General features: G+C 43.9%; 3 protein-coding genes across 12 annotated transcripts in view; all 3 read right to left on the reverse strand.

Annotated features, from left to right (window-relative positions):
* Window positions 1–1,298: 1,298 nt before the first annotated feature.
* On the reverse strand, window positions 1,299–11,277 carry acp1 (acid phosphatase 1). Of its 4 annotated transcripts, none has more exons than XM_086019886.1 (7): window positions 11,196–11,271; window positions 10,812–10,938; window positions 10,343–10,416; window positions 9,441–9,554; window positions 4,839–4,900; window positions 4,048–4,153; window positions 1,299–1,556 (listed from the first exon to the last, which is right to left on the reverse strand). In XM_086019886.1, exons 3-7 carry the CDS (start codon window positions 10,370–10,372, stop codon window positions 1,479–1,481), a joined length of 390 nt encoding a protein of 129 aa, XP_085876012.1. In that variant the 5' UTR covers window positions 10,373–10,416; window positions 10,812–10,938; window positions 11,196–11,271; the 3' UTR covers window positions 1,299–1,478. The 4 variants fall into 4 exon arrangements, with proteins under 4 accessions (XP_085876012.1, XP_085876011.1, XP_085876010.1 ...); XM_086019885.1 differs by lacking the exon at window positions 9,441–9,554 and adding an exon at window positions 9,593–9,706; XM_086019884.1 differs by lacking the exon at window positions 10,812–10,938 and having other exon boundaries at window positions 11,196–11,277.
* A 3,612-nt stretch (window positions 11,278–14,889) lies between these two features.
* On the reverse strand, window positions 14,890–17,763 carry LOC147128387 (transmembrane protein 18-like). The gene is made up of 5 exons (XM_086019833.1): window positions 17,558–17,763; window positions 17,354–17,465; window positions 17,139–17,193; window positions 16,979–17,072; window positions 14,890–16,779 (listed from the first exon to the last, which is right to left on the reverse strand). The coding sequence occupies exons 1-5, from the start codon at window positions 17,699–17,701 to the stop codon at window positions 16,687–16,689; spliced, it is 498 nt and encodes a 165-aa protein (XP_085875959.1). The 5' UTR covers window positions 17,702–17,763; the 3' UTR covers window positions 14,890–16,686.
* Window positions 17,764–18,689: 926 nt separating this feature from the next.
* Window positions 18,690–23,873, reverse strand: part of nhsl1b (NHS-like 1b) — a 70,706-nt gene continuing 65,522 nt past the window's right edge. For all 7 annotated transcript variants that reach the window (XM_086018292.1, XM_086018293.1, XM_086018298.1 and 4 more), the window contains 2 exons: window positions 23,688–23,823; window positions 18,690–20,279 (listed from right to left, as the gene is read on the reverse strand). In XM_086018292.1, the coding sequence (XP_085874418.1) occupies window positions 19,694–20,279; window positions 23,688–23,823 (722 nt within the window). In that variant the 3' untranslated portion in view covers window positions 18,690–19,693. The remainder of the gene's footprint in view (window positions 20,280–23,687; window positions 23,824–23,873) is intronic.

Below are 23,873 nucleotides of genomic sequence, written 5' to 3' on the forward strand. Positions count from 1 at the left end.
AAATCGAAAAGTACTTCACACGCTGTAACGGTTCTTTCGCAACTAGCTGACGTGCCTTTATTAAAAAGAGTACACCAAATAAGAACAACAAAGGCTTTTTGGGGGGGTTTTTTTGGCATGAAAAATGCAAATTGCTCAAGTACATCAATCCCCATGATCTGACTGACCCCTGACTGATGCGAAAGCCGTGATTTCAGATACTAGTTGTGAAAAACAAATAGCAAAAAAAAAAAAAAGTCTGGGAGCATGTTCGCCCAAATTGCAAACCAAAATGGCAAACTTCCTGCTCCATATTGAGCGTGGGTCCCCGAGACTTTTTTTCGTATATCCTCTTATGATATGGTGTGGAGTGCTGGAACGTTTTTTTTTTTTTTTCTCCAAAATTCACCACGCGAGCGTTACGAATGTCTTTGGACAAGCGAAAGCCCTTGCTCAAGTAGGAACAGCGTTTAAGTGTAATTGCGCCATTCCATTGTTGCAAACATATGGACATTAAAACTCAAGCGCTGAACAAGTTTGATCTTTGCCGTTAACCAAAACAGCAGCAGATAAATGACACAGTGGGGACTTACCGCATGTTGTGAACAAGTTCCGTTATTAAAACAGCGTCTCCAAGGCCGATTAGCCTTCCAGTAGAGTCTGATTAGACGTGATTGTTCCATGTCTCCCAGAGGTTTGCAACTTCCTTCCTCCCCGCTTATTTCGTAAAGGCCTAGATACACCAATCCGACGTCGGAGGCCGCGAGGCGTCGGATTGCGCCGTCCGATCGTAGCGTCGGAATCCGTCAGGAGGCGTCTGGTTGGCGTCTACGCATGTTGAATCGGCGGCGTCAGCCGTGACATTTGGTCACTCTGATTGGCTGTTAGCTAGCAAATCCGAGCACCGGCGGAAAGTGACAAATGCGGATAAACAGTGAGCGCCGACGAGCGAGGGTTGACAACTGAAGTATTTCACAATGCCGTGTCAACGACGTGAGGGTTTACTTCGAGAGCGAAGAATATAGCCGAATGCATCGTTTACGTTTTTAGAATCTGGCCAATAGCTTTCCGGTTTCTCACCATGAGAAAATGGTGACTACCGCCACCGATGGTATGGAGGGGTATTACATCTCACGCATGCGCAAAAGGTACCGTGTTTTTCCAGCGTGTCGTGCCGACAGCCGGCCCGACACTTGTCCAAAGTCGGACTGGTCTATCTAGGCCTTAACATCGATAAGTACCATCAACTATAAACGCGTAATTGTCTTGACAACGCCGTATTTATTGCCACACTCACAAAGCTAGCAAGACGATCGGAATGAGTTGTACGCTTTTATTTCAGCACAGGCATTCTTCTTCAAGTCAACAACGTGGTCGAGGCAAGTGCAAGACAGACAACTTGGGAGCGCTCCGGAGGCGTCTTTTCACGACAAAGACGTGCGTGCGCAGCGCGGCCAAAGGATGCCTTTGCGACGGCCAACCGGCCCGCGTCGGCGACGCTACGCGTTCGACTCGAGAAATGCCCGGCAGCATCGTCGGCACTGCTCGTACACCTTCTCAAAGTCCTCGTCGCTTCCCTGCAGCAGAGACAAATACAACGGGGAGTGAGGAGGAGTGTCATATCGCAGGCCGGGGATGACAATCGGCTTCAATTTTTCATGTCGGGGAATATGCAGAGATAAAGCTGTTGCAAAATCAGGGTCGACTTTAATGATGCGGCTCACACGCGCCAATCCAACGCCGTTTAAAAATATCGTTGAAGCTCCCCGCAGGAAACCGATTCCAGATGCCGACAGCAAATTTGCGAATGGCAACAAAAAGTTTGTTTCCACAACGCGTTGGGGGGCGGGGGGGGGAAAAAAAAAAAAAAAAGAAAAATTAATTTTCCTTTTTGCCCTTTTCAGTTCTTTCACGGTGTAATTAGTGCGATGAGAGATCTCAATCAGGCCGAGATTCCTGCCTCGGAGTACAAGTCCAATCCCAAAGTTGCACAAAAACACTGCGAAACTGAACCAATTCTTTCCGTGATGGATTAATACGCTTATGTGCAAATAATAGATTTGTTATTGCCAGCGCTGGACAAAAACAAATATCTCTTGACTAACTGCAAGACATAAACTTGGAAAATGGGAGTCATTTGGTCATTGGATTGGACATTAATCTTCCAGTCATTTGGACTTTCATCTTCGGGTCATTATTTATTTCTTTTTCATATCAAACGCTGTTGCTCCACGCCTCAACTTGACCTTGAGGACACAGAAAAATGGCAAAGTCACCTCACACTCCCCCTCTGTGGACGGCGCCGTTACCTGACGGCGACTGGGCAAAGGTGACTTCCGTGAATCAAATCAGAGCTCGCCATTCTTACTGTTTTCATATGGCGCGTCTCGTAGCGACGACGTGATCAAAGTCAGGAAGAAACAACTCATTACTTAAAGGGGAAGTGCGGACAAACATGTTTTTTTCCACGGGTATGTTCTGCGCAGTTGAAACAAGGTAATATGATTTAACATGAAATATATGAGTTAAGCAGCCAAATTCCGCCGTTTTAGCCATCTCAGGGGGCGGCCATTTTGTCACTTCTGTCGACTGAAAATGACATCACAGAGGCTCAGGGCTCAGGCGGACGACCAATCGCGGCGCACCAGCTTTCTGAAGCTGCTCTCGTTACCTTAGCATCTGTGATGTCATTTTCAGTCGACAGAAGTGACAAAATGGCCGCCCCCTGGGACGGCAAAAAAATGTCTGGGCTTAACTTATAATTGTTTTGCGCCATTTAAGTCGGCTTTTGAAACACGGCAGCTTGGGGAATCTCTTGCAATTTTGGCCCGTACAAGCTTATTGGTGGGTACTTTTTAACTGAAAATTGTCAGCCAGGTGGAGGAGCAGACGAGACCAACGGATTGAGGCGGTATGTTGACCACATTTTCTATAAGAGACACCTCACACACACACACACACAAAAAAAAAAAGCAAACGTGACTCACCCGCTCGTTTTGTTTCACAAACTTTTTTTTTCTGCTTCAGTTGTCATGTTTGGAATTAGAATTGTGTCTACCCAGTTGGGTTTTGGTGAGACGCCCCGGCCGAACGACCCTCACACGCATATTGAGGCAATGTCAACACGGCGTACCCCGAGAAAGCGAGGAGGAAACATTCAGACGCGGCAGCAGCCAGGAATGGAAACCGTCCGTCCGCCTGAGAAAGTTGCGGCAGGTGTGCTGCTCTCCGTGGCTTTCGTGAGCAGTCAAATTCTTTTCCGTGCACAGAACAAGAAGAAGTTCTGAACAAGCGGCCACTTAGCACATCAAATGAAATGTAAACAAGTCAAAATACTTTTCATACATTTGATTGATGATCCAATCAAAGTGTTTTGTCTTTTTTTTTTTTTTGCATGGAATACAAGCCAAACATTCTTGGTGAATATACTGCCAATTAAATTTGGTATTTTGCCATCTTTTTCCCCCCATGTTGCAGCTGAGAATGGGAGACAAAATTCATCTATCTGCCGGAACAGAGGCGGGATAACACCTGTGCTGTTGTGCCAACTATTTTCTCAACAGCAGGTGCGACTGCTGCGGTTGCGGCAATGACACGTCCTTTCCGTCTAACATGCCGGCTTCTTTTTGCGTGAAAGACGCTCCAGCCAAACGGATGCACTGCAACACCTTTTGGGCCAGTTTGGAGTTAGACAGAGTTGCCCAATTAACAGGGAATCTTCTTGACGTCCTCCATTGTTGTTGTGCTGCATGCGTGGCATTTCTTCTTCGAAGGCGCATAGAGACGACCGTGGGCGCCCACGTTCACGCCGACTGACAATTTTGAGTCTTCCAAGACCGCCGACCTCCAAACTGTGCTAACCAAGACCGTGCTGCCTTCCTAAACGACGCCCAGGCCGCGAGGGAGGAACTGCCTCAAAGACTCAAAGCCAAAAAGACGCTTTTGGAGAGTTTTGTCGTCCCCGTTTTACATCCACTGCAATTTCCATGCCGTCGGACACGTGCGATAACTCCAAACCCGTTTGCCGCCGTGTTGAGAAAAAGACAAATCATGGCATGGATTACTTACATAATAGGGATCTTTGATGATCAGCTGCTTCTGCGGGTCATATGCACCGAGCAGTTCGATTTTGGCCCGGTAATTCTTCACCGAGTTGGCCTGGCGATTCAAGTCACTGAAAGGATAAGAGGAAAAAAGTTGTTGTTGTTTTTTTTCTGTAACCAGCCGGTAGGAGAAGGCGCACCGCCGACACCAAGTCGTCAAACATGTCCGATTGCAGTGTGTTTGCACTTTGCGGGGCGAGGGAAAACACCCAACGGGAGAAAACCCGGCCTGATCAGCTCTCCACTTCTCATTCTGGTCAGATTAACAACATTTTCTAGAGAAAATTATGTGGGAAAGAAAGCGGGGGAAAGTGAAAAAAGTGCCCAAGGAGCACAGACATGGCATCCAAAGAACTCGCTAAGCTCCTTACAGATCAGATCCGCCGTGGGCATGTGATCTCAAAAATGATCCCTGAGCGTTCAAAGTAGGAAAAAAAAAAAAAAAATTACCCTTCACCCTGACCTTTTGAAAGAGATTAAGGAAGGATATTGCTCATTAAAAGAAGGCATTGACCTACGCGTTACTTATAGCTTACTCTTGCTGGGAATATGCAGCACACAAGTTTGGAGTCAGTTTTCGGGACGGCCTAGTTCGACCCCTTGTTTTTTCTCTTCTCTGCTCTGCTCTTGTTGATCCACGTTGGCCATCAATAACAATAAACACATGCTGACGGCATTTTTCGACAAGGCATTCGAAACAGTCCGCAGTCAAAGGGGGAAAAAGAAAAGAAAAGAAACTACCACTCGATTGCGTACCTTAAATTGCTCTGGTCCATGCAGAGAATATATTCAAAGTTCAGAAAGTCCTCCTTGGTCACCTGGAAGTGCGAGACAAACGCAATAGAAAGTGAGTCCATGTGGAAATGTTGACACCACATGCGGTTAAAAAAAAAAAAAAAAAAAAAAAAAAAAAAAAAAAAAATCCCAATTGAACAAAGGATTACACCAAGCGGTTCCACTCAATGCACTGGCATCAGTCCACCGAGGAGAAAAAAAAAAATTATTTGGTTTGCTTGGAAAATGTCTATTTTGAGATGACCAGATCAAATATTAACAAAAGTGCAAAAGTAGTTTTAACAATATTAAAAAAAGGTGCTTGCTTCATTTGTGTTGACAAATTTTCGGACACATTTCCAGTCAAGGGCGCGAAAATCATTAGCCAAGCTGCTAGCTTACGCGAATACCACTTGGCTGACTTGGAGAAAATCAGCAATGACCTCTCGGCAATGGCTTTTTGTTGTCTGCTGACATAACATATGCTATTTATGAATTAATTATTCGTTATCTGCCGGCTAAATTTCCCCGACGTATATCAACTGATGGCATTATATGCCTCACTGGACACAAAGAGCCCATTGATTTATAGACTTTGTGGGATGGTACGCAATTTGGCCTCCAAAGTTTTCATACGGGAGAAATTTTTTTTAAATGTAAAAATCACATGGGGTGCTTTGTAGTTTTTGTTTGCCCAAGGCCCGCCGCGCACCGAGCGATGCGGCCCCAACGCCGCTGAAGTGGAGCATCGGGGGAATTTTTTTTTTTTTTTTTTAACTATAGAGTCGATGCCGCTCGGTCGCACGTCACGTATTCGAGCGGTGCACATCTGCCGACACGCTGCGAGAGGAAAACTGTTTTGGGTTTTGAGGCTCCACAAACGATATACTGCAACTGCATCGCATTATTTCTGACCACATAGACATGGCGCAATCGTCAAGGAAGAATGGCGATGATTCATTGCCCCATTCGCTGTGCACACCCCTGCATTTCGTCGAGGCTCTCCATGCGTTGCTTTTTAGCCACAGACGCATGCAATTACAAATGCCGTCAAGTTGAGTATTATTGTAAAACTCGATCTAGAGCTAGAGGAGCTTCATTTATACATCCGTAGCCGTGTCTATTAGCAAAGTGGTGTTTGGCTGCCATCCAGTGGCAATTATTCAGATTTCCTTTGATCAATTTAGCACCAATGGACAAAAATAAATAAAAAAAAAATTCAATTACAATTATGATTATTGCACTCCACGAATACAAAATTTGCATAATAATAAAAGATTATTCATATGCATTTATAGCCTTTTTTTTTTTTTACACAAGGAAATCCGACTCGAATTTGTACCTTTTTATTTTACAACTAATTTGATCCATTTTGTTTGGTGCCAAAAGGAACTTACATCATCATAATAATGTGTCAAAGAAATTGATTTGTCTTCATAAACATTTTCTTGTTTTGTTCCAAAAACAAATGATACTTTGAATAAGCACAATTTCAATTATTACCAAAAATAATCATGATTCATATTTTTTTCATCATTGACGGGCCCTACTTCATGTTTCTTTAATTAGCGTAACATCTTTTTTTTTTTTGTGGGAGTACCCAGATGTCGTGGCTTTGATTGGCCCCTTGTCGCGTCACAACCCAATAGCCGTTTATTATGCCTATGAATGTGTCTTTCGCTGGGTTGATTAATGGCAGATGCCCAGTTGCTTGTCAAAAACAGCAAGAACCGCAGGATTCTCCTCCCCGAGGAGAACGCCGAGCGTCGGAAGGAGCAGACAATTCTGGAAAGGGCTCGTTAGAGGAGAGACTAGCAGCTGCTTGACACTTTTTTTTTTTTTTTTTATTGGACTTCATGGAAGCGGCAGACACGGAAAGACAGCGGCACCGGCGATGTTTGAAGAGCCATGGGCAACCAAAGCATAAAGGAGAGACGCAAGACCAAGCAAGAATGCAAGCATGTGCTGCAATCCTCAAACCTGTAATAAGATCACAAGAACGCCTCATTGTGTCAATATTACACAATAATGCAATCATTCGTCAGTGTCGAGCTCTCATTATCGTTCTGGCTCAAGACAAAAGAAGCTTGGGAGCGGGGTGCATACATCAGTCACGCCTTGAGAACAACAAATACCATTTGCACCTATTCATGTAAAAAAAAAAAAAAAAAAAAAAAAGAAAGGAGGGTTTTGGTTGTAATGGCGCATCTGTTATCCATCCAAAAAACAAACTCTGACAGGTTAAAATTGTGGGACGGCGAATGTCTTGGCGCCAAAGTTGTGCTCATTCCTCAAACGTGAATTGCCTTGAAACGTCAATTTCCCAAAAGTAGAGCCAGACTGATATGTTTGTTTCCGTAGTCAAGGATAACCGATATCTGGAGCCGATATTCACTTTTAGCGAAAGGAAAACATTGGCGTCAAAATTAAAAATAAATAAATAAAACGCCTAACATCGTTGAAGCGTCTTGAAGCTTAGGTTTATTTATCAGTATTGTTATTCTTACTATGATTATACATAGGGTATAATATACAATATACAGACAGTATACATCTTTGTTATAAAATTTGAACAAAACGTTCAGGAAGCACATACGGTCATCAACATGTCTTAACAAGTTAACGGAAAATTCAAACAATAGCACCAAATACTTTTCGACAGTCAATGAAGTCCTCCAGATTTCAAAATGACAGAAATGTTAACATTTCGCTGATCTTTGTTTTGATTTCAACATAGTTTTGAATGGATTTACTATCGGGCCATCAGATTTTCCAAAAAGGCCGAAGCCTTTTAATGATCGGTCTATCCCCGCCTTAAAGCACATTGGACTCGTGCTTGTCTACTTGCCACGCCACGAATAGGAAAGAAAAGCGAACGTGCGTGCGCCGGATGTGGAAAAAAGAAGTGGGTGCAAACGGGAGGCCATGCGGGCTAATGAAGGGATGACGAGGGAGGGGCCAGGGAAATGCGAGTGTCAAAGCTGATTGCGCGGATGGGGACACAGGCTCGCCGTTCCCGCTTTGAGGAGATTAAAGCGGGTCAGCTTTGCGGAGGGACAAACGGGCGAGAAGGAAGAACCAGGAGAAAGCCTGGGGGGGGGGGGGGGGGGAGCACGAGGGAGGCAGGAGCACAAGTTGGGAAAATGCCCTAAATGGACAAACATTTTGAAGCTTCTTTGATGATTGGAAACACGCTGAGGAGGAGTGATGGCGATGCTAAATTTATGAGCGCGTCCTCTCTCTCTCTCTCTCTCTCGCTCGCTCGCTCGCTGCCATGTGATTCATCGCCCGCGGCCGCTGGGAAAGCGAGGCCGGCCTGACGCCTGAGCTGCTCTGTGGCTTCCAAGAGCCATCTTTTGACAACTTGAGAACGGGGAGATGTCTCATGCTTCGGCCCACGCTGTCATGACCTGTTGGGGTGTGACCGATTTCAAGAGTGGAATCAAACAATCCCGGCGACGGTCGGCATTTGGCGGCTGCCGGGAAACCCCCACCCGCAATTCTCCTGCTTTTCAGGCGGCGTTTGTGCGCAGTGTCTTGTGGGCCAACGCCTTGGCCTTCAGAAGCTAAATAACTGCTCAGGCCCGATTGACACCGCACCGATCAAGTGGCACATTTTTTTGCTCTCAAACTTGGAAATGTGTCACGGTGTCAATACGGTTCTCGGCAGCTTCTTGATCTCCTCAAGGTGTCGTTTTGACAGTATGATATGAAACCTGTAGCCCTTCGCATCAATCAGAACCCAAGAAGTACCCAAGCTCTCAGTTGCATCTGATTACTCAATTCATCGATGACATAAACAATCGAGTAATTGGTTTTTATAAATAATCAGCGGTGACAGCCTTACACCCGAGTTGTGCACCGCAATTAAACTGAGCAAGGCAAACATCTACATTAGAAACATTTCCCCGCACACCAAAAAAAAAAGTAAAAAAATGTTTATATAGTGAAGTAACGATGCGCTCGTCTCAATTTACTCACAAATTTAATTACAAGTGACACCTGAGCCTGTTTAATGACACACAGAAGTTATTCTGTTCGTGTCCATCAAGGGAAACAGGTCGAGATTAATTGGACCTTCTGCCATCTAGTGGACAAGCAATGAATGGTTCTGCCTGCCAGCCACAAAGCCAGCAACCATTCAGTCACAGTTGTGCAATGTTTTTTTTTTTTTTTTTTAATCAGTCGTCGTCCGTCCGCAGCTAATTTGGCTGCGGCTGAAACTGTCGTCGAATTTGCGAGCGGATGACGTCGCAGGCTTTGCGGCCAATCAAAAGGCCAGGTTATACCATGTGATGGTTCACAACAAAAAACGCGTTTGCGAGGATCATGCGAGCTCCAGTTCACCGTCACAAAGCTGTGTCAACATTTCAATGTGCTTTTATTTTTAAAAAGTGTTTGAAAATGAACTAGTGCATATCAATCATGTCTTTGCGGCTAAAATGTTCATACGTGGAGTTTTTCAACCACCAAAATGAACGCATGAAAGCTGTTCAGTGCGGACAATGAATGCATATACTCGTAAATGGAGAGAGAGAGATGCCGCTCATGTAGTGTGCGGAAGTCTTGTCACGTGCCGGGTACCTGTCGGGCCCTATGAGCGGTCTCAATGCCCCGGGCCTTTAGGCAGGCCAGCCCGCGGGCGTCTGGCGGGCAGCCTACATTCCAGTCGGACGTGGCGCCGCTGTCTATGAGCCACTGCAACAAGACAGAGCAAAGGCGGGTGATGGTCGTACCTGCCGGGCCACGTGTCTCATGGGCACGTCGTGCCTCTCCATGCAGGCTAGGCCGCGATGGTCCGGCGGGTTTCCTATCTCGTAGGTGGACGTGGCGGCACTGTCTATCCTCCACTGGGCGGGAAGAGAGCACGCGGAACAAGACGTGAGTTGTTGCGTTGAGCTTTTTGAAATCGAGGTCAATCGAGGACTCACTTTTATCATGAAGATTTTTGTGGGTCAATGTGTTAGGTTTTTTTTTTTTTTAATGACAGTTCTCCTGAGGTTTTATCTGCTTTTTTAGCCTTGGATGGCTGGCCGCATTAAATGCTCTCTTCCCCCCTTGCTAGCTATTACCTTCTTGATATTTAAAAGTTCAATTTGACAGTCTGGAATTTAGATCGCTGATAGGAACAATGTATTTGTGAGTAGTTGTAATTATAGTAAAAGATATCTGTAACATAACTGTGGCTAGTCATCTACTCTGGTTTTGCCTGTTCAAAACTGAATTACAAAAATGTTCAGCATCACTTCACCTAGGTCAAATGATGGTACTTTTCTGTATGGGATTTAGAATTACAGAGATCTGCTATTCAGCCGCCAATAGATCTGCAATGGAATTGTATATATTTGTAACTCAATTTTAAGCTATCTACAACTTCATTTTGCCTAGTTGAAACTTGATGCAAGACATAGAGACGACATCATCATGAATTGAGCTGAATTCAATATATGCCGTAAGTCAGCGCCATTCTATCTGCACGGCGGTACCTTGTCAACGACACCTGCATCGGTTGCCATCTTCCTGAAGACGGCCTCCGCAATGGGGGACCTGCAGATGTTCCCTGTAAAAGAAAACATTAGTCAATTCAGGGCTTGAGAAAAAATGGTTTATAATTCTCATGATACAACGCTAAACATTCTTGAACACCATCTGACAACTAAACCCGATATTTTGTAACAGGAAGAGACAGACAAACACAAACTAAGCCCAGTGTTTCCCAATCTTTAGTCAAGGCACAGGTTTTACATTACAAAAATCTCAGCGCACTACCAAACAAGGTCACAAAAAATATGCACAGTGAAACAATGATCTCGTCTCCACGTATAACATCAGTAGTTTGTATTCTTTTTAGGGAACAAATGCGCAAACTGGTCCAACACTAACGGTTTTAACCTCCTTCCGTGTGATACCATCAACTGAGTTCAGTTTGTCCATTAGCCAGAAGTTGAGCCTCACTGTGTTTGTTGACGGACGAGGCCTGAAGGGTTCACACCAGCGACATGGACGTTGAACTTTCAGACCTCTTACGACGGTGTTTCTGCACAGCCTTCGGCTCCTGACTGACCTTGTAAACGTTGGTTGACTAGGCGTTTGGACGAGAAACAAATGGCAGATGCTCACTGAATTTTCACCTTCACTGACGCTTACTGGACGATTAAACATGAGTTTAAACTCATATTTAAAGTTGACTTGTCAGTAATGATTCATTCCGTTTACGACAATGACGTAAATGTACAAACACACGGAAGCAAGAAGCGTCAACACGATTTCATCAAATACTGATAAACGTATGTTTTCTCGAACTTTGGTGCTCGTTTACATGAAAAGTGCGCAGCTTACCCAGACAGACAAACAGAACAGATTTGCTACTTGATGCCGCCATTTTGCCGTTGACGTACAGCGGGTCCTGTGTCGTCGTATGATGTGGTGGACAACCCCGTGCCTGAATAAAAATACCCAAGCGTAATAATAATAATAATAATAATAATAATAATAATAATAATAATAATAATAATAATAATAATAATAATAATAATGACAATAATAGATTATATACATCTGGAATAGAATGCCAGTAACCAAGGTTTTTGTTTATTTGCGGGTCATTAAGGTAATATACACACAAATCGGACCTTCAGACGCAGTAGAAAGTCGAGCGAACATTTTCGCTTCAGAAAATGAACTACGGTACACTAAAAAGTCCTTTTGATCCTTTGAAATTACTTCATTTGAACATGAACATTGGCTAAACATGATTAAAATGTGTTAAACTAGGATATATCATTTGAATATTTTAGAGAAAATGATGTCACTTTACCACTTAAATCATGTGCAACCAAAAGACAAAAATCTGGTAAGTAGCGACCATATATTTATTCTATTATTGTACATTTTAAAGCTTAACACCGATACAAAATATGCATGTAAGGTGCAGGTTTTATTTTTGTTCACATTCTACACTGTAGCATCAGTGACCTTTGAATGTGTGGCTTTAAAACGACTGGCCTTTTGAGTGACATGGGAAGTGGGAAAATGACAGTGTAAAGTTGCAAAAAGGGGTGATCAATGTTCCTAGTGGTTTTTGCAAAACAAAACAAAAAAAGACGTCCTTAAGTAGCCATCAACGTACCAATGTATTTGTCGCAGACCGCTAAAACATGGACAGTAGGCCATGCTTCAGGGCACCCCTGCTCTAAATTGTCCATATAGTGTAAATGTTTATTATTTGGCGATATGTCCTGCGATTGACTGGCGACTAGTCCGGGGAATAACCCGCCAGTAGCTATCCACAACAACAGATTGACTTGTGCCTTTGCATATGTCAATTCCAAACCCTTAAATGTACTGTGACGATCATGTTGCAGTAACATTATCTTGCGATCGTCCTGACGGTGCTATTTTAGAACAAAGCAAGCCTGTCAATCCACTTCCAGTGCCTAAAATCTCCATGTTCAATCAGCCTGATATGTGGGCTCAAATGAACATCTGGCGGCAAAACCGCAAAGACAGAACAAGTCTCAAGGGCCAAACGATACCATCAAATTGGAGGCTGTTTTGAGAACACGAATGCTCAGGGCCAACTATGGCAACGACTTTGGTTGAAAAGTTGAACCATATTGCCCAGAAGATGAAAAGGGCACAAACAAGGGGAACTTTCACTCTCAATGTCAGCGGAACAAAGAACAAAGAGGAGAGAACACTTTCCGTTTGGAAGAAATGCACATTGTGAAACCGGCGTCAGTGCTGCGTGAACAAACAGTTGTCCTGTCTGTTTGCTTTTTGCTAATAACTTAGTTTCCCTTGTGGATTTTTGGCCTCCTTATTCATCTACATAAGTGTCGGGGACTATTCGCTAGCAGGATCAATTAGGAGAATATGACGAATGGTCTTGACACGATTGGAAGGCGATGCGTCACGAAACGCTGGTCAGAAGAGGATTTTTTATTTTTTTTAATTAATGTAGTCAGATGAGTCATCTACTTGTTGAACATGAATGATTTATTACGAACATTTTGAAATGTGTTGTACCACGAAATAAATTATTGCTATTCTACAACAAAATGTTTCCATAATGGAAATATCTTTAGGAACAGTACAGTCAATGTTGACATTTTTGGGGGGAGCATTTTCCATTGTAAAAAGTGTAAATAGGTGGCAAAGGGGGAGTTTGCTTTTTATTTTATTTTATTTTTAAAGAACCAGGGTGAGATGCCAACTATTTGCCCTGGCCTGTACTCGCTGGCTTGCCTCGTAGCCTCGGGCTAGCATGCTAGCTTGGGCTTCAGGAGCTTGGCTATTTTTCAATATCCACCTACAGAAAAAAAAAAAATAAATACCCAATTGCCAAATCAATGATGCGAATCGAGCGTGCGCTTGATTCGCTGTGGCGACCCCTGAGGGGAAAAGCCGAAAGGATAACAACAACAACAACTCGTTTACTAAAACTAGGCATAAGGCAAGGCAAAACATCTTTATTGACATTTTGCATGTCATCCACGAGGCAACTCAATGTGCTTCACATAATTAAACGTTGAACCTTTAAAAGTAGCTACAAACAAAAGACTTTAAGGGGAAATCAAACCAAACAGGTGCATTTATCACCTCTTTTCCCATCTTTAATTCACAGTACATTCTGAAAAACAAATCTCTGTAACCATTTACACGGAACTAGACACTCTCACAATCACATGTCGTGATGAATAGATGTGAGGCGAGATTCATATCTCGCGAGCGGTTTGAAAATGGCAAACTCCCACATTTAACCATGGTAAAAACATCAAAACAAAACACTTTGTCAAGAAACCTTCACGCCTTAATCCAATTAGCCTATTATCATCTTGACATTTGGCCACGTACAGTCAGTATGTTATTTGTATGTGAATATATGTAAATATATATATATATATATATATATATATATATATATATATATATATATATATATATATATATATATATATATACATACATAAATATGTATTATATAGATTTTAGATTTCATTCCATATTACATCTCGGTGAGTTGACTGATCTTTTGGATCACCGCAACAGATAAATTTCCTCAATTTAGGGTCAAGAAAGGGTGGACAAAATCCCCTCATCAGTTTTGCCTGTCATGTATGTGCAGCGGCAGCCATACCTTGTTCGGCAAGACAAATTGTGTGTTTGAATGGAATTGAATTTGGCAGTTGATATCAATATCAATGTTCCCATGTCTAGAACTAAATCTGTGTTTTTGGTGAAGTGAAGGTTCAAACTGCTGAGACCATTTGAACCCAGTTGCAAATCAAAACAGCGGCACGGTAAACAGTCTCTCACATCAATTAAAGCTCTCTGGTTGGTTTTAAAGACGATCTTATCGCTATATCATATAGCACTAGAATATCGTCGATTAGTGATCAGTAGATTATGACCTAATGTTATGCTCGTCCCTTTTTAGGGTCCGGGTTATTTTTTGTTGAACTTCAATAAAACTGTTTGCAGCCATTACGATTTTCGTATCACCCCTTTCGGTAAATAATCTACCAAACGCCAAATCAAAAACTTTTCATCCTTATGTACGTACCTCCTTATGTAACAAAAGTTGTTTTCCGTGATACTGTAAAACCGACAACTAGACGGCGACTAATTGAGTGCGACGAGACCTTATTGATGCCAATTAGCGCCGGCATGCATAATGAGCGCATTAAGGCGTATTGCAACAACAGCATGCAAAAGATGCTGGGGGAAATTGGATGTTTTCATTTGCAAGGCCTCTTCTTTAATTGAGCCGGCCGTTTCCATTCACGCCTGGAGGACGGACCTTAATTGCGGCGAATGACTCAGAGAAAACAAAATCGTTTAGACGACGTCAAATGGAAAGAATACGTTCGTCAACGTGGGGGGGGGGGGGAATTTAGCTCGGGAGCCGGAGCTCGGGGGAAAAGTCATTAATTAGCTGTTTGTGTTTACCTCCACCACTTCCTTCGCAAACAAGTCACTATGACCATGTTTGACGGGCAAGGAAATCAATTCATGCTCCATTAGCTTAAAAAGAGGCAATATTTTTTGAAGGAGTGTTTCCTATAGTTACATACTGTATTTTGCGTTCGAACAATCCCACCACAAAACAAATATGTCACAAAAAGTGGTGACAATATCACAGTATTCACAGACATATATTCTTTATCCTATGCGTAGAACGACTTATATTAGTGCCGTACTGAGGGGAAAAGCCGAAAGGATAACAACAACTTATGAGCTGAGAGGGGGTCTGGGTCTGAATATTGTCTCCATATAACAACTCCAGTTTAGTCCCTCATTGTCTAGTGTAGCATGATAAATAACCATTTTATCTTCTTTTGTTGTCTCCATGTTGTTTTTTGGGGGGCCGTGTCATAAAACTCAGAAAGCGAGCCGACCCACCACATAAAGCACTGAGTTTATGAGGCCAGTTATTTAAACAGAGAAACACACTGGGGACGGTAGCTGAATTAAACCACCACCAACAACAACAAAGAATGAATGGACATACATTTCCATAGAAATTTTTTAGTTGTTTGTGATTCCCAAAACTAAATTCGACAATAATCAAATGTTGTTAGTCTTACACAAACTGCCTGCAAAAAATGCTTCTAAGATGAAAACGAATTTAGAGAAAATTGAATGGAAAATGACCATGCCAAGGAATTTTCAGCTTGTTTGAAATAAATAAAAAAAAAGCTTACAGCTGTTTCCCCTGACAACCGGTAATGACCCATCAATTTGGGCCATGACCCTTGAATTGCAAACAATATTTATTTCACACATCAATGGCTTGTGCAGGTGCTCCTATTGAAGTTTGTCAGCTGTGTTTCTAACTTGTTTATTGACGTTGGCCACGGCCAAGTCTTAAATCACACATGCACCCAATTTGTTCATTGAAGGCTGCACTTTTCCACCACTTCCTCAAATCTTCTACTTTATGCGTTGTCACGTTGAGCTGCTTCTTCTACTGTCATCATACGAGCGTCCTTAATTGAGGGCCTGTCGCCCTCTAGTGACAAGCTCGTGAATACGACTTGACTTCTGTCAAATCCAGTCTCCTAACCTTGATTAAGATGAAATGGTGCTTCCTTTTCAACATAGGAAAGGACAGAACGGTTTAAATGAATTTGACTCTTTGACTTTTTCAAACTGACATCATCGATCGTGCGAGTATCGTGCAGCAAAGTATTAGCTGAATAATAAAGTGAAACAATGATGTAGAAAGCAATTCACAGATTCTAACCATCAAGTGTTTCTATAGCTATTTAAAAAAAAAAACATTTGACACCAATTTTTGTGAAGAATCCCCTGATGTTTTTAATTGATTTTGGAATTGCCCATTCTCCAATAAATTAGGGAAAAACATTTTTTAATTTTTTTTTTTTTGCATGGAACCACGTTTCCGTTTGCTTTGAACATACATTGCTTGGCTTTATTGACAATCCATTTGCCCCAAGATGCAACGAGCAAATGTTGAATATGGGGCAAAAGGGCACAACAAATCTAATAGCAAGCTGAAGACTTTTAAACAGTCGCCAATGCTTCTAGCTCAGCTACACTTGTCAAGGTCAGCAATACAAACTTACAATGAACAAAACATACTTCATAACACATTTAAATACAAAGCATTTTGGTCCTCTTGTACAATCTTTCCACACGGTTCGAAGCAGATTCTATTCCACTTTCAGAACGGTTCCTCTGAGACTCTACTTGTTTTCGGGTTTGTACGTTCTGGCGGGGCCGTACCTGGCCCACAGGCCGCGGGTTGTCCACCCCTGCTAAAAAAATAGAAATCCGGTCCTTTGTGACATTCCAGACAAATGGATCAGTCACTTTTCTTGGCTAGGCGCGCCTTCCGCTTGAGCTGCAGCGTCTTCAGCTCGGCCATGGTGGAGAAAGTCCTGTACAGCCACACCATCTGCGCGACAACACAAAACGTCGCTTTAAAGTCCACTAGCTTAACGCTGAAACAATGGGAAATAACATAGACTGGCTAACAAAACTAGCATCGATATTCTGATTGTTGTGATTGAAACCAAAGCCTGCTTGCTTCAAGTTTATTTGTCACTCCCGTTTGAAATTTACTGTTGAACTAAAAGAGAATGGCCAGCACTCACCACAATGATGACAGCGTTGAAGAGCAACGGGATGGAGAAGATCAACGATATGAACATGCCCTTGGAGTCAAAGTACTGGAACTCGGAGAAGGACCTGCAAGAGGTTTCACTCATTCAAGTGGACACTGGCATTCCATAATGTAGGAAATATGCCAAATACCTCCAGTTCATTGCTGCCAGCTCGTTTAAATATTCAGCACTGTACACCAAGACAACTGTGGGAACCATGAAGGGGCTTAAAAGACTCGCCATTTCAAATACAAATGATGTAAAATAAATACAACAACTACATTTAAATGTTATAAACACAAGTGTTACTTTGAAGGAATAATTACGAACGCTTGTTCATGTGACCCAATACTTATGCCCACTTACTTATGAGCAGGAAGTGGCAGATCTGCGCTCTATAATACTTGCACGTCGCCACAGTCAGGCAAAGACACGCAACGTGGAACACAACACCGCCAATAAGCCACGGTTCCGACCACTTCACTTGCAAAAAAAAAAATTGCAATTGTTTTGCAGCGGCACTCCAACGAGGCCCTGGCATCGCTAATTTGGGAATAAAATTGAACTTACAGACATGAGGACCGTCCAAATGGACGTAATTCTTAAATTGCTAAATGCGCCGATAGGTACGGAGCTGATGTTGACGGGTTTGGGGTTTGCCATCTTCACAAAAAAACTGAAAATATCCCTAATATGATCGCTTAGCTGTAGCATGTAAACAAAAACAAGACGACGATGACGTCAGGTAGCGAACCTTTCCGTCGCACTGAAATTACGTACAATCACATGACCATAGTGAGTTCACAGAGGGAAAAGTATCATCAAATTAAATCAATTCATAATAAATCATATATTACTGTATATGAAAAAATTGCCGTTTGTATATTGTAGGAGGGGTTTTAATTTATGTCACCATGTTTGATCATCATAACCATATAACTCAACAACCTTAGCTAACCTCACGGGAAAGTACCATTTCTTTTTATTTGGGGTTTTACTGGGAAAATGTGTGTGGAAAATTTACCAGCACTCTGTCATTTTTTTTTACTTAACCCCAGCAATTTGAAAAAAAAAAAAGGTTTTGACGTAATCTGTACTTTACATAAGTCACTAAAATCGACCCTCCCAAAAGTCCAATTGTCTATTTTTGGGTTGGTTCCAGGAATCCTAGTTTCCATGGCCCTCTGACCTCAGATTTTTCTTTTTCATAAGCTGGGCGCCTTGGGTTATTGATAAAAATCAACACCCTTCGGTGGTGCAATTTTTTTTAGTTTTAGTCTGCACCGTAAATCCTTAAAATGTATTCTCAGGATGTCTGAACTTGAACTTTAAAATGACATGAATGCCTAAAATGAATGTGGAATTGTGGAATGTAGTTGTGTGTTATATAATTATTCATGCTCTGCGGCAGGGCTCAGATGACAGTAACTGTTCCTAAATCTCTTGTGCTGTCTTTGCCTGTCATTGTTGGATCAAAACGTGCTGAGTCACTGCAAACATCCTGAGAAATTTGACACATGCGCGCGTGCTCCTCGGTGTCATTGGCTTCGCTCAACTCGGCGATTGGCAGGACATCAATTTCCGGTTGTCCTCATTTTTGCTTGTCTTGCTTTGACTTCATGAGAGCGCTTTATGGTGGAAGTGAACGCTAGTCTGCAAATCCAGACTCATTGCTGTGCCAATTAAAAAAACAGCCCAGATGTGACTTAAAACATTCATTTTCTATTTATTTACATACACAACAATATAAAAGTGTATCAGGATAAACTTTGAGAGGGTCAACAACAGCTCGTGTGGTTTCCGTCTGAGTTAAGTTTGTTGTTTGGCTCTTTGGTAACCACGGTGACCACGAGAAGAAGATCAGGTCTGAAAACGTCGAGCTTCTTTTGTGTAAAACAATCTTTTCAACAAACGCACGGCAAATAAAGACAACAGAACAACTATGCACAGTGCAAAATCTACAATTGAACAGATTTATGAGCCTACTGGAACGGAGACGACTGACTGGACTGCACGTTTGGAAAGTCACTGTCAGCTTTCTTAATGAACAGACCAGTTTCAATGCACAATAGAGGCGGGGGATGCGTTCCAGACCCTCACCACTATAGCACAACCATATAGTTTTAGAAATATAGTTTTACCTCTTCAACACAATTTAAACACACATTTCAACTTCTGCAAACACTCCTCTTAAATGCTTTGTAAACAAATTTGAACACAAAAAAAAAATCAAGTACAAGCATAACATGTATACAAAAAACAGTCTGTGTACATGCATGTGCCCTTAAGAGGCGGGGCTTGGTGGGGTGGCATGTGACATCAGAGAGTCTGTGTGATTTGCTGGTGAAAAACCTGGTGGTGGGTGGGAGTATTTTTATTGTGGAGCATATATGACCCGATAAACAAAGTACGTCAAAATACATCAGCACCCCGTCGTCGGCGACAGGGTTGCCGATCCAGGGAAAATCTACACAAACACAAATCGGTCCATGGCAGAAAAAAGGTTGGGGACCACTGCTGTACTTGACTGAAGCAAGTCTGTTCATAAGTATGCAGTGACTTTCCAAACATGCTGCAATTGTGACAGGATAAAGTAAACAACAGATTCAAACAAACAAACAAACAGAAAAAACAACAGAAAAACCAAATTGAAGCCCCAAAACCCAGGCCATGTTTGGGTCTAGTCCAGCGACCCCAACAGAGTCTTTAACTCCCGCTGTCGTCCGATAAAGTGCCGTTGGCATCGGCGTACTCGCCGTCTCGCTCGCAGATGACCGTCATGGGGCTGCTGAGGATCCGACATCGGGCGTTGTATTTGCTGCTGGCGGCCGAAGGGGGCGTCCGCGAGCGCCCGTATTTGAACGCGGAGGGCGCGGACGGCGACAGGGCCAGCGCCTCGTAGCGGCTCCACTCGTCCGCTGCCCGTTTCCCTCGGCCCGGCGAGGCGCGGGGGCTGTGGGGCGGCGAGGATGACGGCGGCGAGTCTGGCAGGGCAGAGTCGGAGCGCGTGCGCTGCGAGCGGGGGTCCGTGGAGCGCAGCATCTCGGCGGCGGACATCCGGAAGCTGCTCTCCGAGCGGCTGCCCTTCTTCAGGAGCAGGGCCTTGAAGGTGTCGCTGCTGGTGGACGACTTGCGCAGGTGGCGCTGGATGGAGCCCGACGGGCGGGACGACGGAGACGGCGCCGTCACGGGGGACCCGCAGGGGGGCGTCAAGGGGGGCGACTGGGAGTGGCTCCCCGACCGGGGCTTCTCCTCTTCGGACTCTTTGCGACCCAGGACCTTACGCTTGGACCTGTTGGAGAGCCAACACAGCGGATGAGTGTGTCAGTAGCTAGCCTGCTAGCGTAACGTAAGTTTACGGTTGTCTTTTCTTTTTCCCCTTCCCATGGGCTCACCACCCGTGGGAGGAGCCATAGGGGTCGGGTGCGTTGTGAGCTGGGCGGACCGATCCCCGGCTACAGAAGCTAGCTCGGGGGGGATATGGTATGTCACCTCTCTGGCAGGGAAGGAGCCCGAGCTGGTGCGCGAGTCGGAGAAGTTTTCAAATTTCATAGTAAAACGTAAAAACCGTCATAGAGGAATACGTTATACGCTAAGATAGGGCTATTGTTGTTCCTGCGGGGCCTCGGTGGCGGTCTGCCACTCTGGCGGCTTTTCACCCAAAAAGATTACACGGCAATCACTTTGGCCAGCATGCAGCAGCACTCAGCCTTGCGAGGCGCAATGCGGCGACCGCCGGCGGCAAACACGGGATTAAGCACTCGGGGCCAATCAGCCTTATTAATGTCAGTGGGTCCCGGGTGGGCCGCTAATCGGAAAGTAGCGACAGCCAGCTAACACCAGCACATGGGTGAATTACACAGCGCGTCTTTAGGTGGGAAAGCAACAAGACAATAATACATTCTAAATATGAGCAAAATTGTTTGTTTTTGAAAATACAATTCATTCAATTGTTGGTTCATTAGATTATTATGATGAAGTATTAGTAAAATAAACAATTATTACATTAAATGTTTGGTTAATTAATTTATTGCATGCAATAAAATAAAACATTTTACTTATACAGCTCCATTTAAAAAAAAAAAGATTAATTTATTGCAAATGATAATGTATTTCACATCAGCATTTCATTTTCTTTCTTTTTTTTTTTTTTTTAATCTCATCAATGAATGAGCTGGCTGATCTGTCTGCATTAAAAATGGAACACGGCCATTGAGCGCAAAACTTTGCCCCCCACCCACTGGTGGGTTAGGACAACAAATGCAGATTGTGCTGGTAAAGGCAGGAAAGAAGGCCGCAGACAAAATCCGTAATCCTCAGATTAGATCTCAGAGAGAGAGAGAGAGAGAGCGGGCGACCGAGCGAGCTGCTCTGGTCCAGCATCTGAAGGACACGCACGTACGTGTGAGGTCTGTTTTGCAAAGTACAATATGCGCCGGTGGCCTACATTCAACCTCACGCCGGCGCCATTCCTCCCCTGCCTTACATAAGCGCGCCACGTTAGCATCGCGCCGCACGCGCCCGCACACCTGAATGCGTCAGGAAAGGGGCGCGTCAAAAGGACCGCTTCGCCCAACATTTCCCCCTCTAAGGCTGAGCGACATCCCGAACAGTATTTCACTGGTTGTTAGTGTAATCTGTCGTGATGTAATTCCATTCCCGGGTTGTTACTATAATCTGACATGTGATCACATTTCATCCACCGATTATTAGTATAATCGGTCACGTGACCATACGGCGACTGGTTATTAACTCATTCGCCGTGGTGGACGTTTATATTCCCAAGTAGAATCTCCGTGTTAACCGACGTTTGTGTGTGTCAAGTACGTTTTTCGACGGGTAGGCGCGGAAGAGGGCACCGCTCGCAATTCGGGTTTGTAAAGTCGGCTTCACTTGTCATGCATTTCTTAGTTGTGTCTCTGTAAATAAATCATGATTTTGCCATCAAAACCACTTCTCAGTCTTGTTTTTCTTGTCATATAGCTTGGACAAATATTAGCGTCCAAGTCGCTGCTATTTTTGGGAGAAACCAAACCATGTTCCGCTGATAACTAAAGAATGGAAATAAAACAAGAAACAACTTTTTTTTTTTTTTTTCCTGGTGAAACAGAGTCCATTCTTTCTCCCGGGTAGCTTCGGTGCTTCGATCGTCGCGTGACACAATATTTGGTGGCTCTTTAAAATTGAGTCAAAATGCCAACACTCGGGGTCCTGTTGGGACTATATCGAAACTGTCATTGTGTGCAGAGGAGTCAAATTGCTGGCAGGCACGTGAGCATGAAAACTAAAGTGGCACGCCGCATGACAAATTTATGTGGCCCACCCCCCACTCACAGCCCCTCCCGACTCCCACTTTGAAGAGCGTACGCGATGTATGTCAGAGAGAGAGAGAGAGAGAGAGAGAGAGAGAGAGAGAGTGACACACAAGATGCTTGTTGTCTCTTCCCGCCTCTCTTGTGGCCTCCAACCTAGATGAAGACCGCCGGGCGGCCACCCGCTTCGACTTGTAGCAAGCCGCAGTCACTTTCAGGCAACGGACGCATGAAAGACTCGTGTGTGTCGGCGCAATCATTTTGAAAAAGAATTTCATTGTGATTGGTTTTCCTCTCGACGTAATCTTCTCATGGATTTTTTAACAACCACAAAAAATAAATTCATCCGTTTGACAATAAACTGTGGTAGATTCATAACAAATATGTTTTGGTCCTATATGTTCGGCTTATACTCAAGAGAAAATGGATTCATCGACCATTTGGAGTTGTTCACTTAGTAAACACTTTGACTTGCAGTCTTTGAAGCGTTCACGACAACAACTTGACAAAATTCAACCAAACAAGTGTGGCCTAAAAATTAGATTACAACAATAAGACTGGTCGGATAGAGTCTAGATTCAAGCTTTTATGGGTCCAACTTAAAAACAAACAAATAATATCTCAAACACCTGATGTGCTAGGAAATTTGCTGTTGACCAGTGAAATGCAAACAAATCTGCGGCTTGACCACCTCAACTTTTCACGTCATCGAAAATTGCAGCCTTTGCAATTCGAAAAGGGCTTTCTACGACATTGCGATGTCGATTTGAATTGGATGAATTGTTGAGCCCTGCAGTGAGGAGAAGGAAGGAAGAGGCGACGTGGGATGAATGACGGCCGTGCTGAAGGATGCCAGGGTGATTTGTCTCCTTTTACACCAAGATTGATGGCGGAGTCGATTGGCGATCAATGGCGAGGGAGACAAGACGGAGCGCGCTCGCTCTCCGAAGACGAAGCGGCAACACGGCGTCAGCCGAGACTCACGCTATTGGGAACCGACTTCAAACAGTGAAATGGTACCTTAACATACAAGTGACCCCAGAGTTTCTCGAAATACAATCCGTCAATGGCCGATTTTTTGCTTTGACTTGCAAGCCAAATATTTGACATACTCAGCTCGCTTCAAAAAAGAGACGTTTGGCAGATGCTACACCCCCAAAAATCTTTAAACAAGAGGCTTCAAGTTGTTAAGCACCAACCTCGGTTCAAGTTTCCCGTCCAACTAAACGTAAAACAAAGACGACTGCGCTGTGTGCGGCACCGCCGCATATATTATTTATCCTCCGTGAAGAGCGACTCGCGCAAGAAGGGAGACAAGCATTCAAAGTGACGCCGCCAGTGACCTTCCCCGCAATCAATGGAACAAGTGTCGTCTTCCCGTCTCGCACCTGTGTATGGCGGCGAAGAGGTCCTCGGTGGTCCGCGTGGGCGTTGGGGTGGGGGTGACCATGCTTCCCGTCTGCGGGGTCCCGTTGAGCGACGGCGCGGGGGACGCCTCGTCCGTGTTGGAGTCAAACACGTCACCTGCCGGGCGCACACACGCATGCCGAGTTACATCCTGCTCCGTTGCGGAG

The sequence above is a fragment of the Filicampus tigris genome, chromosome 20 (assembly GCF_054856515.1).
Source record: "Filicampus tigris isolate MCC_2025a chromosome 20, RoL_Ftig_1.0, whole genome shotgun sequence".
Classification (NCBI taxonomy): Eukaryota; Metazoa; Chordata; class Actinopteri; order Syngnathiformes; family Syngnathidae; genus Filicampus; species Filicampus tigris.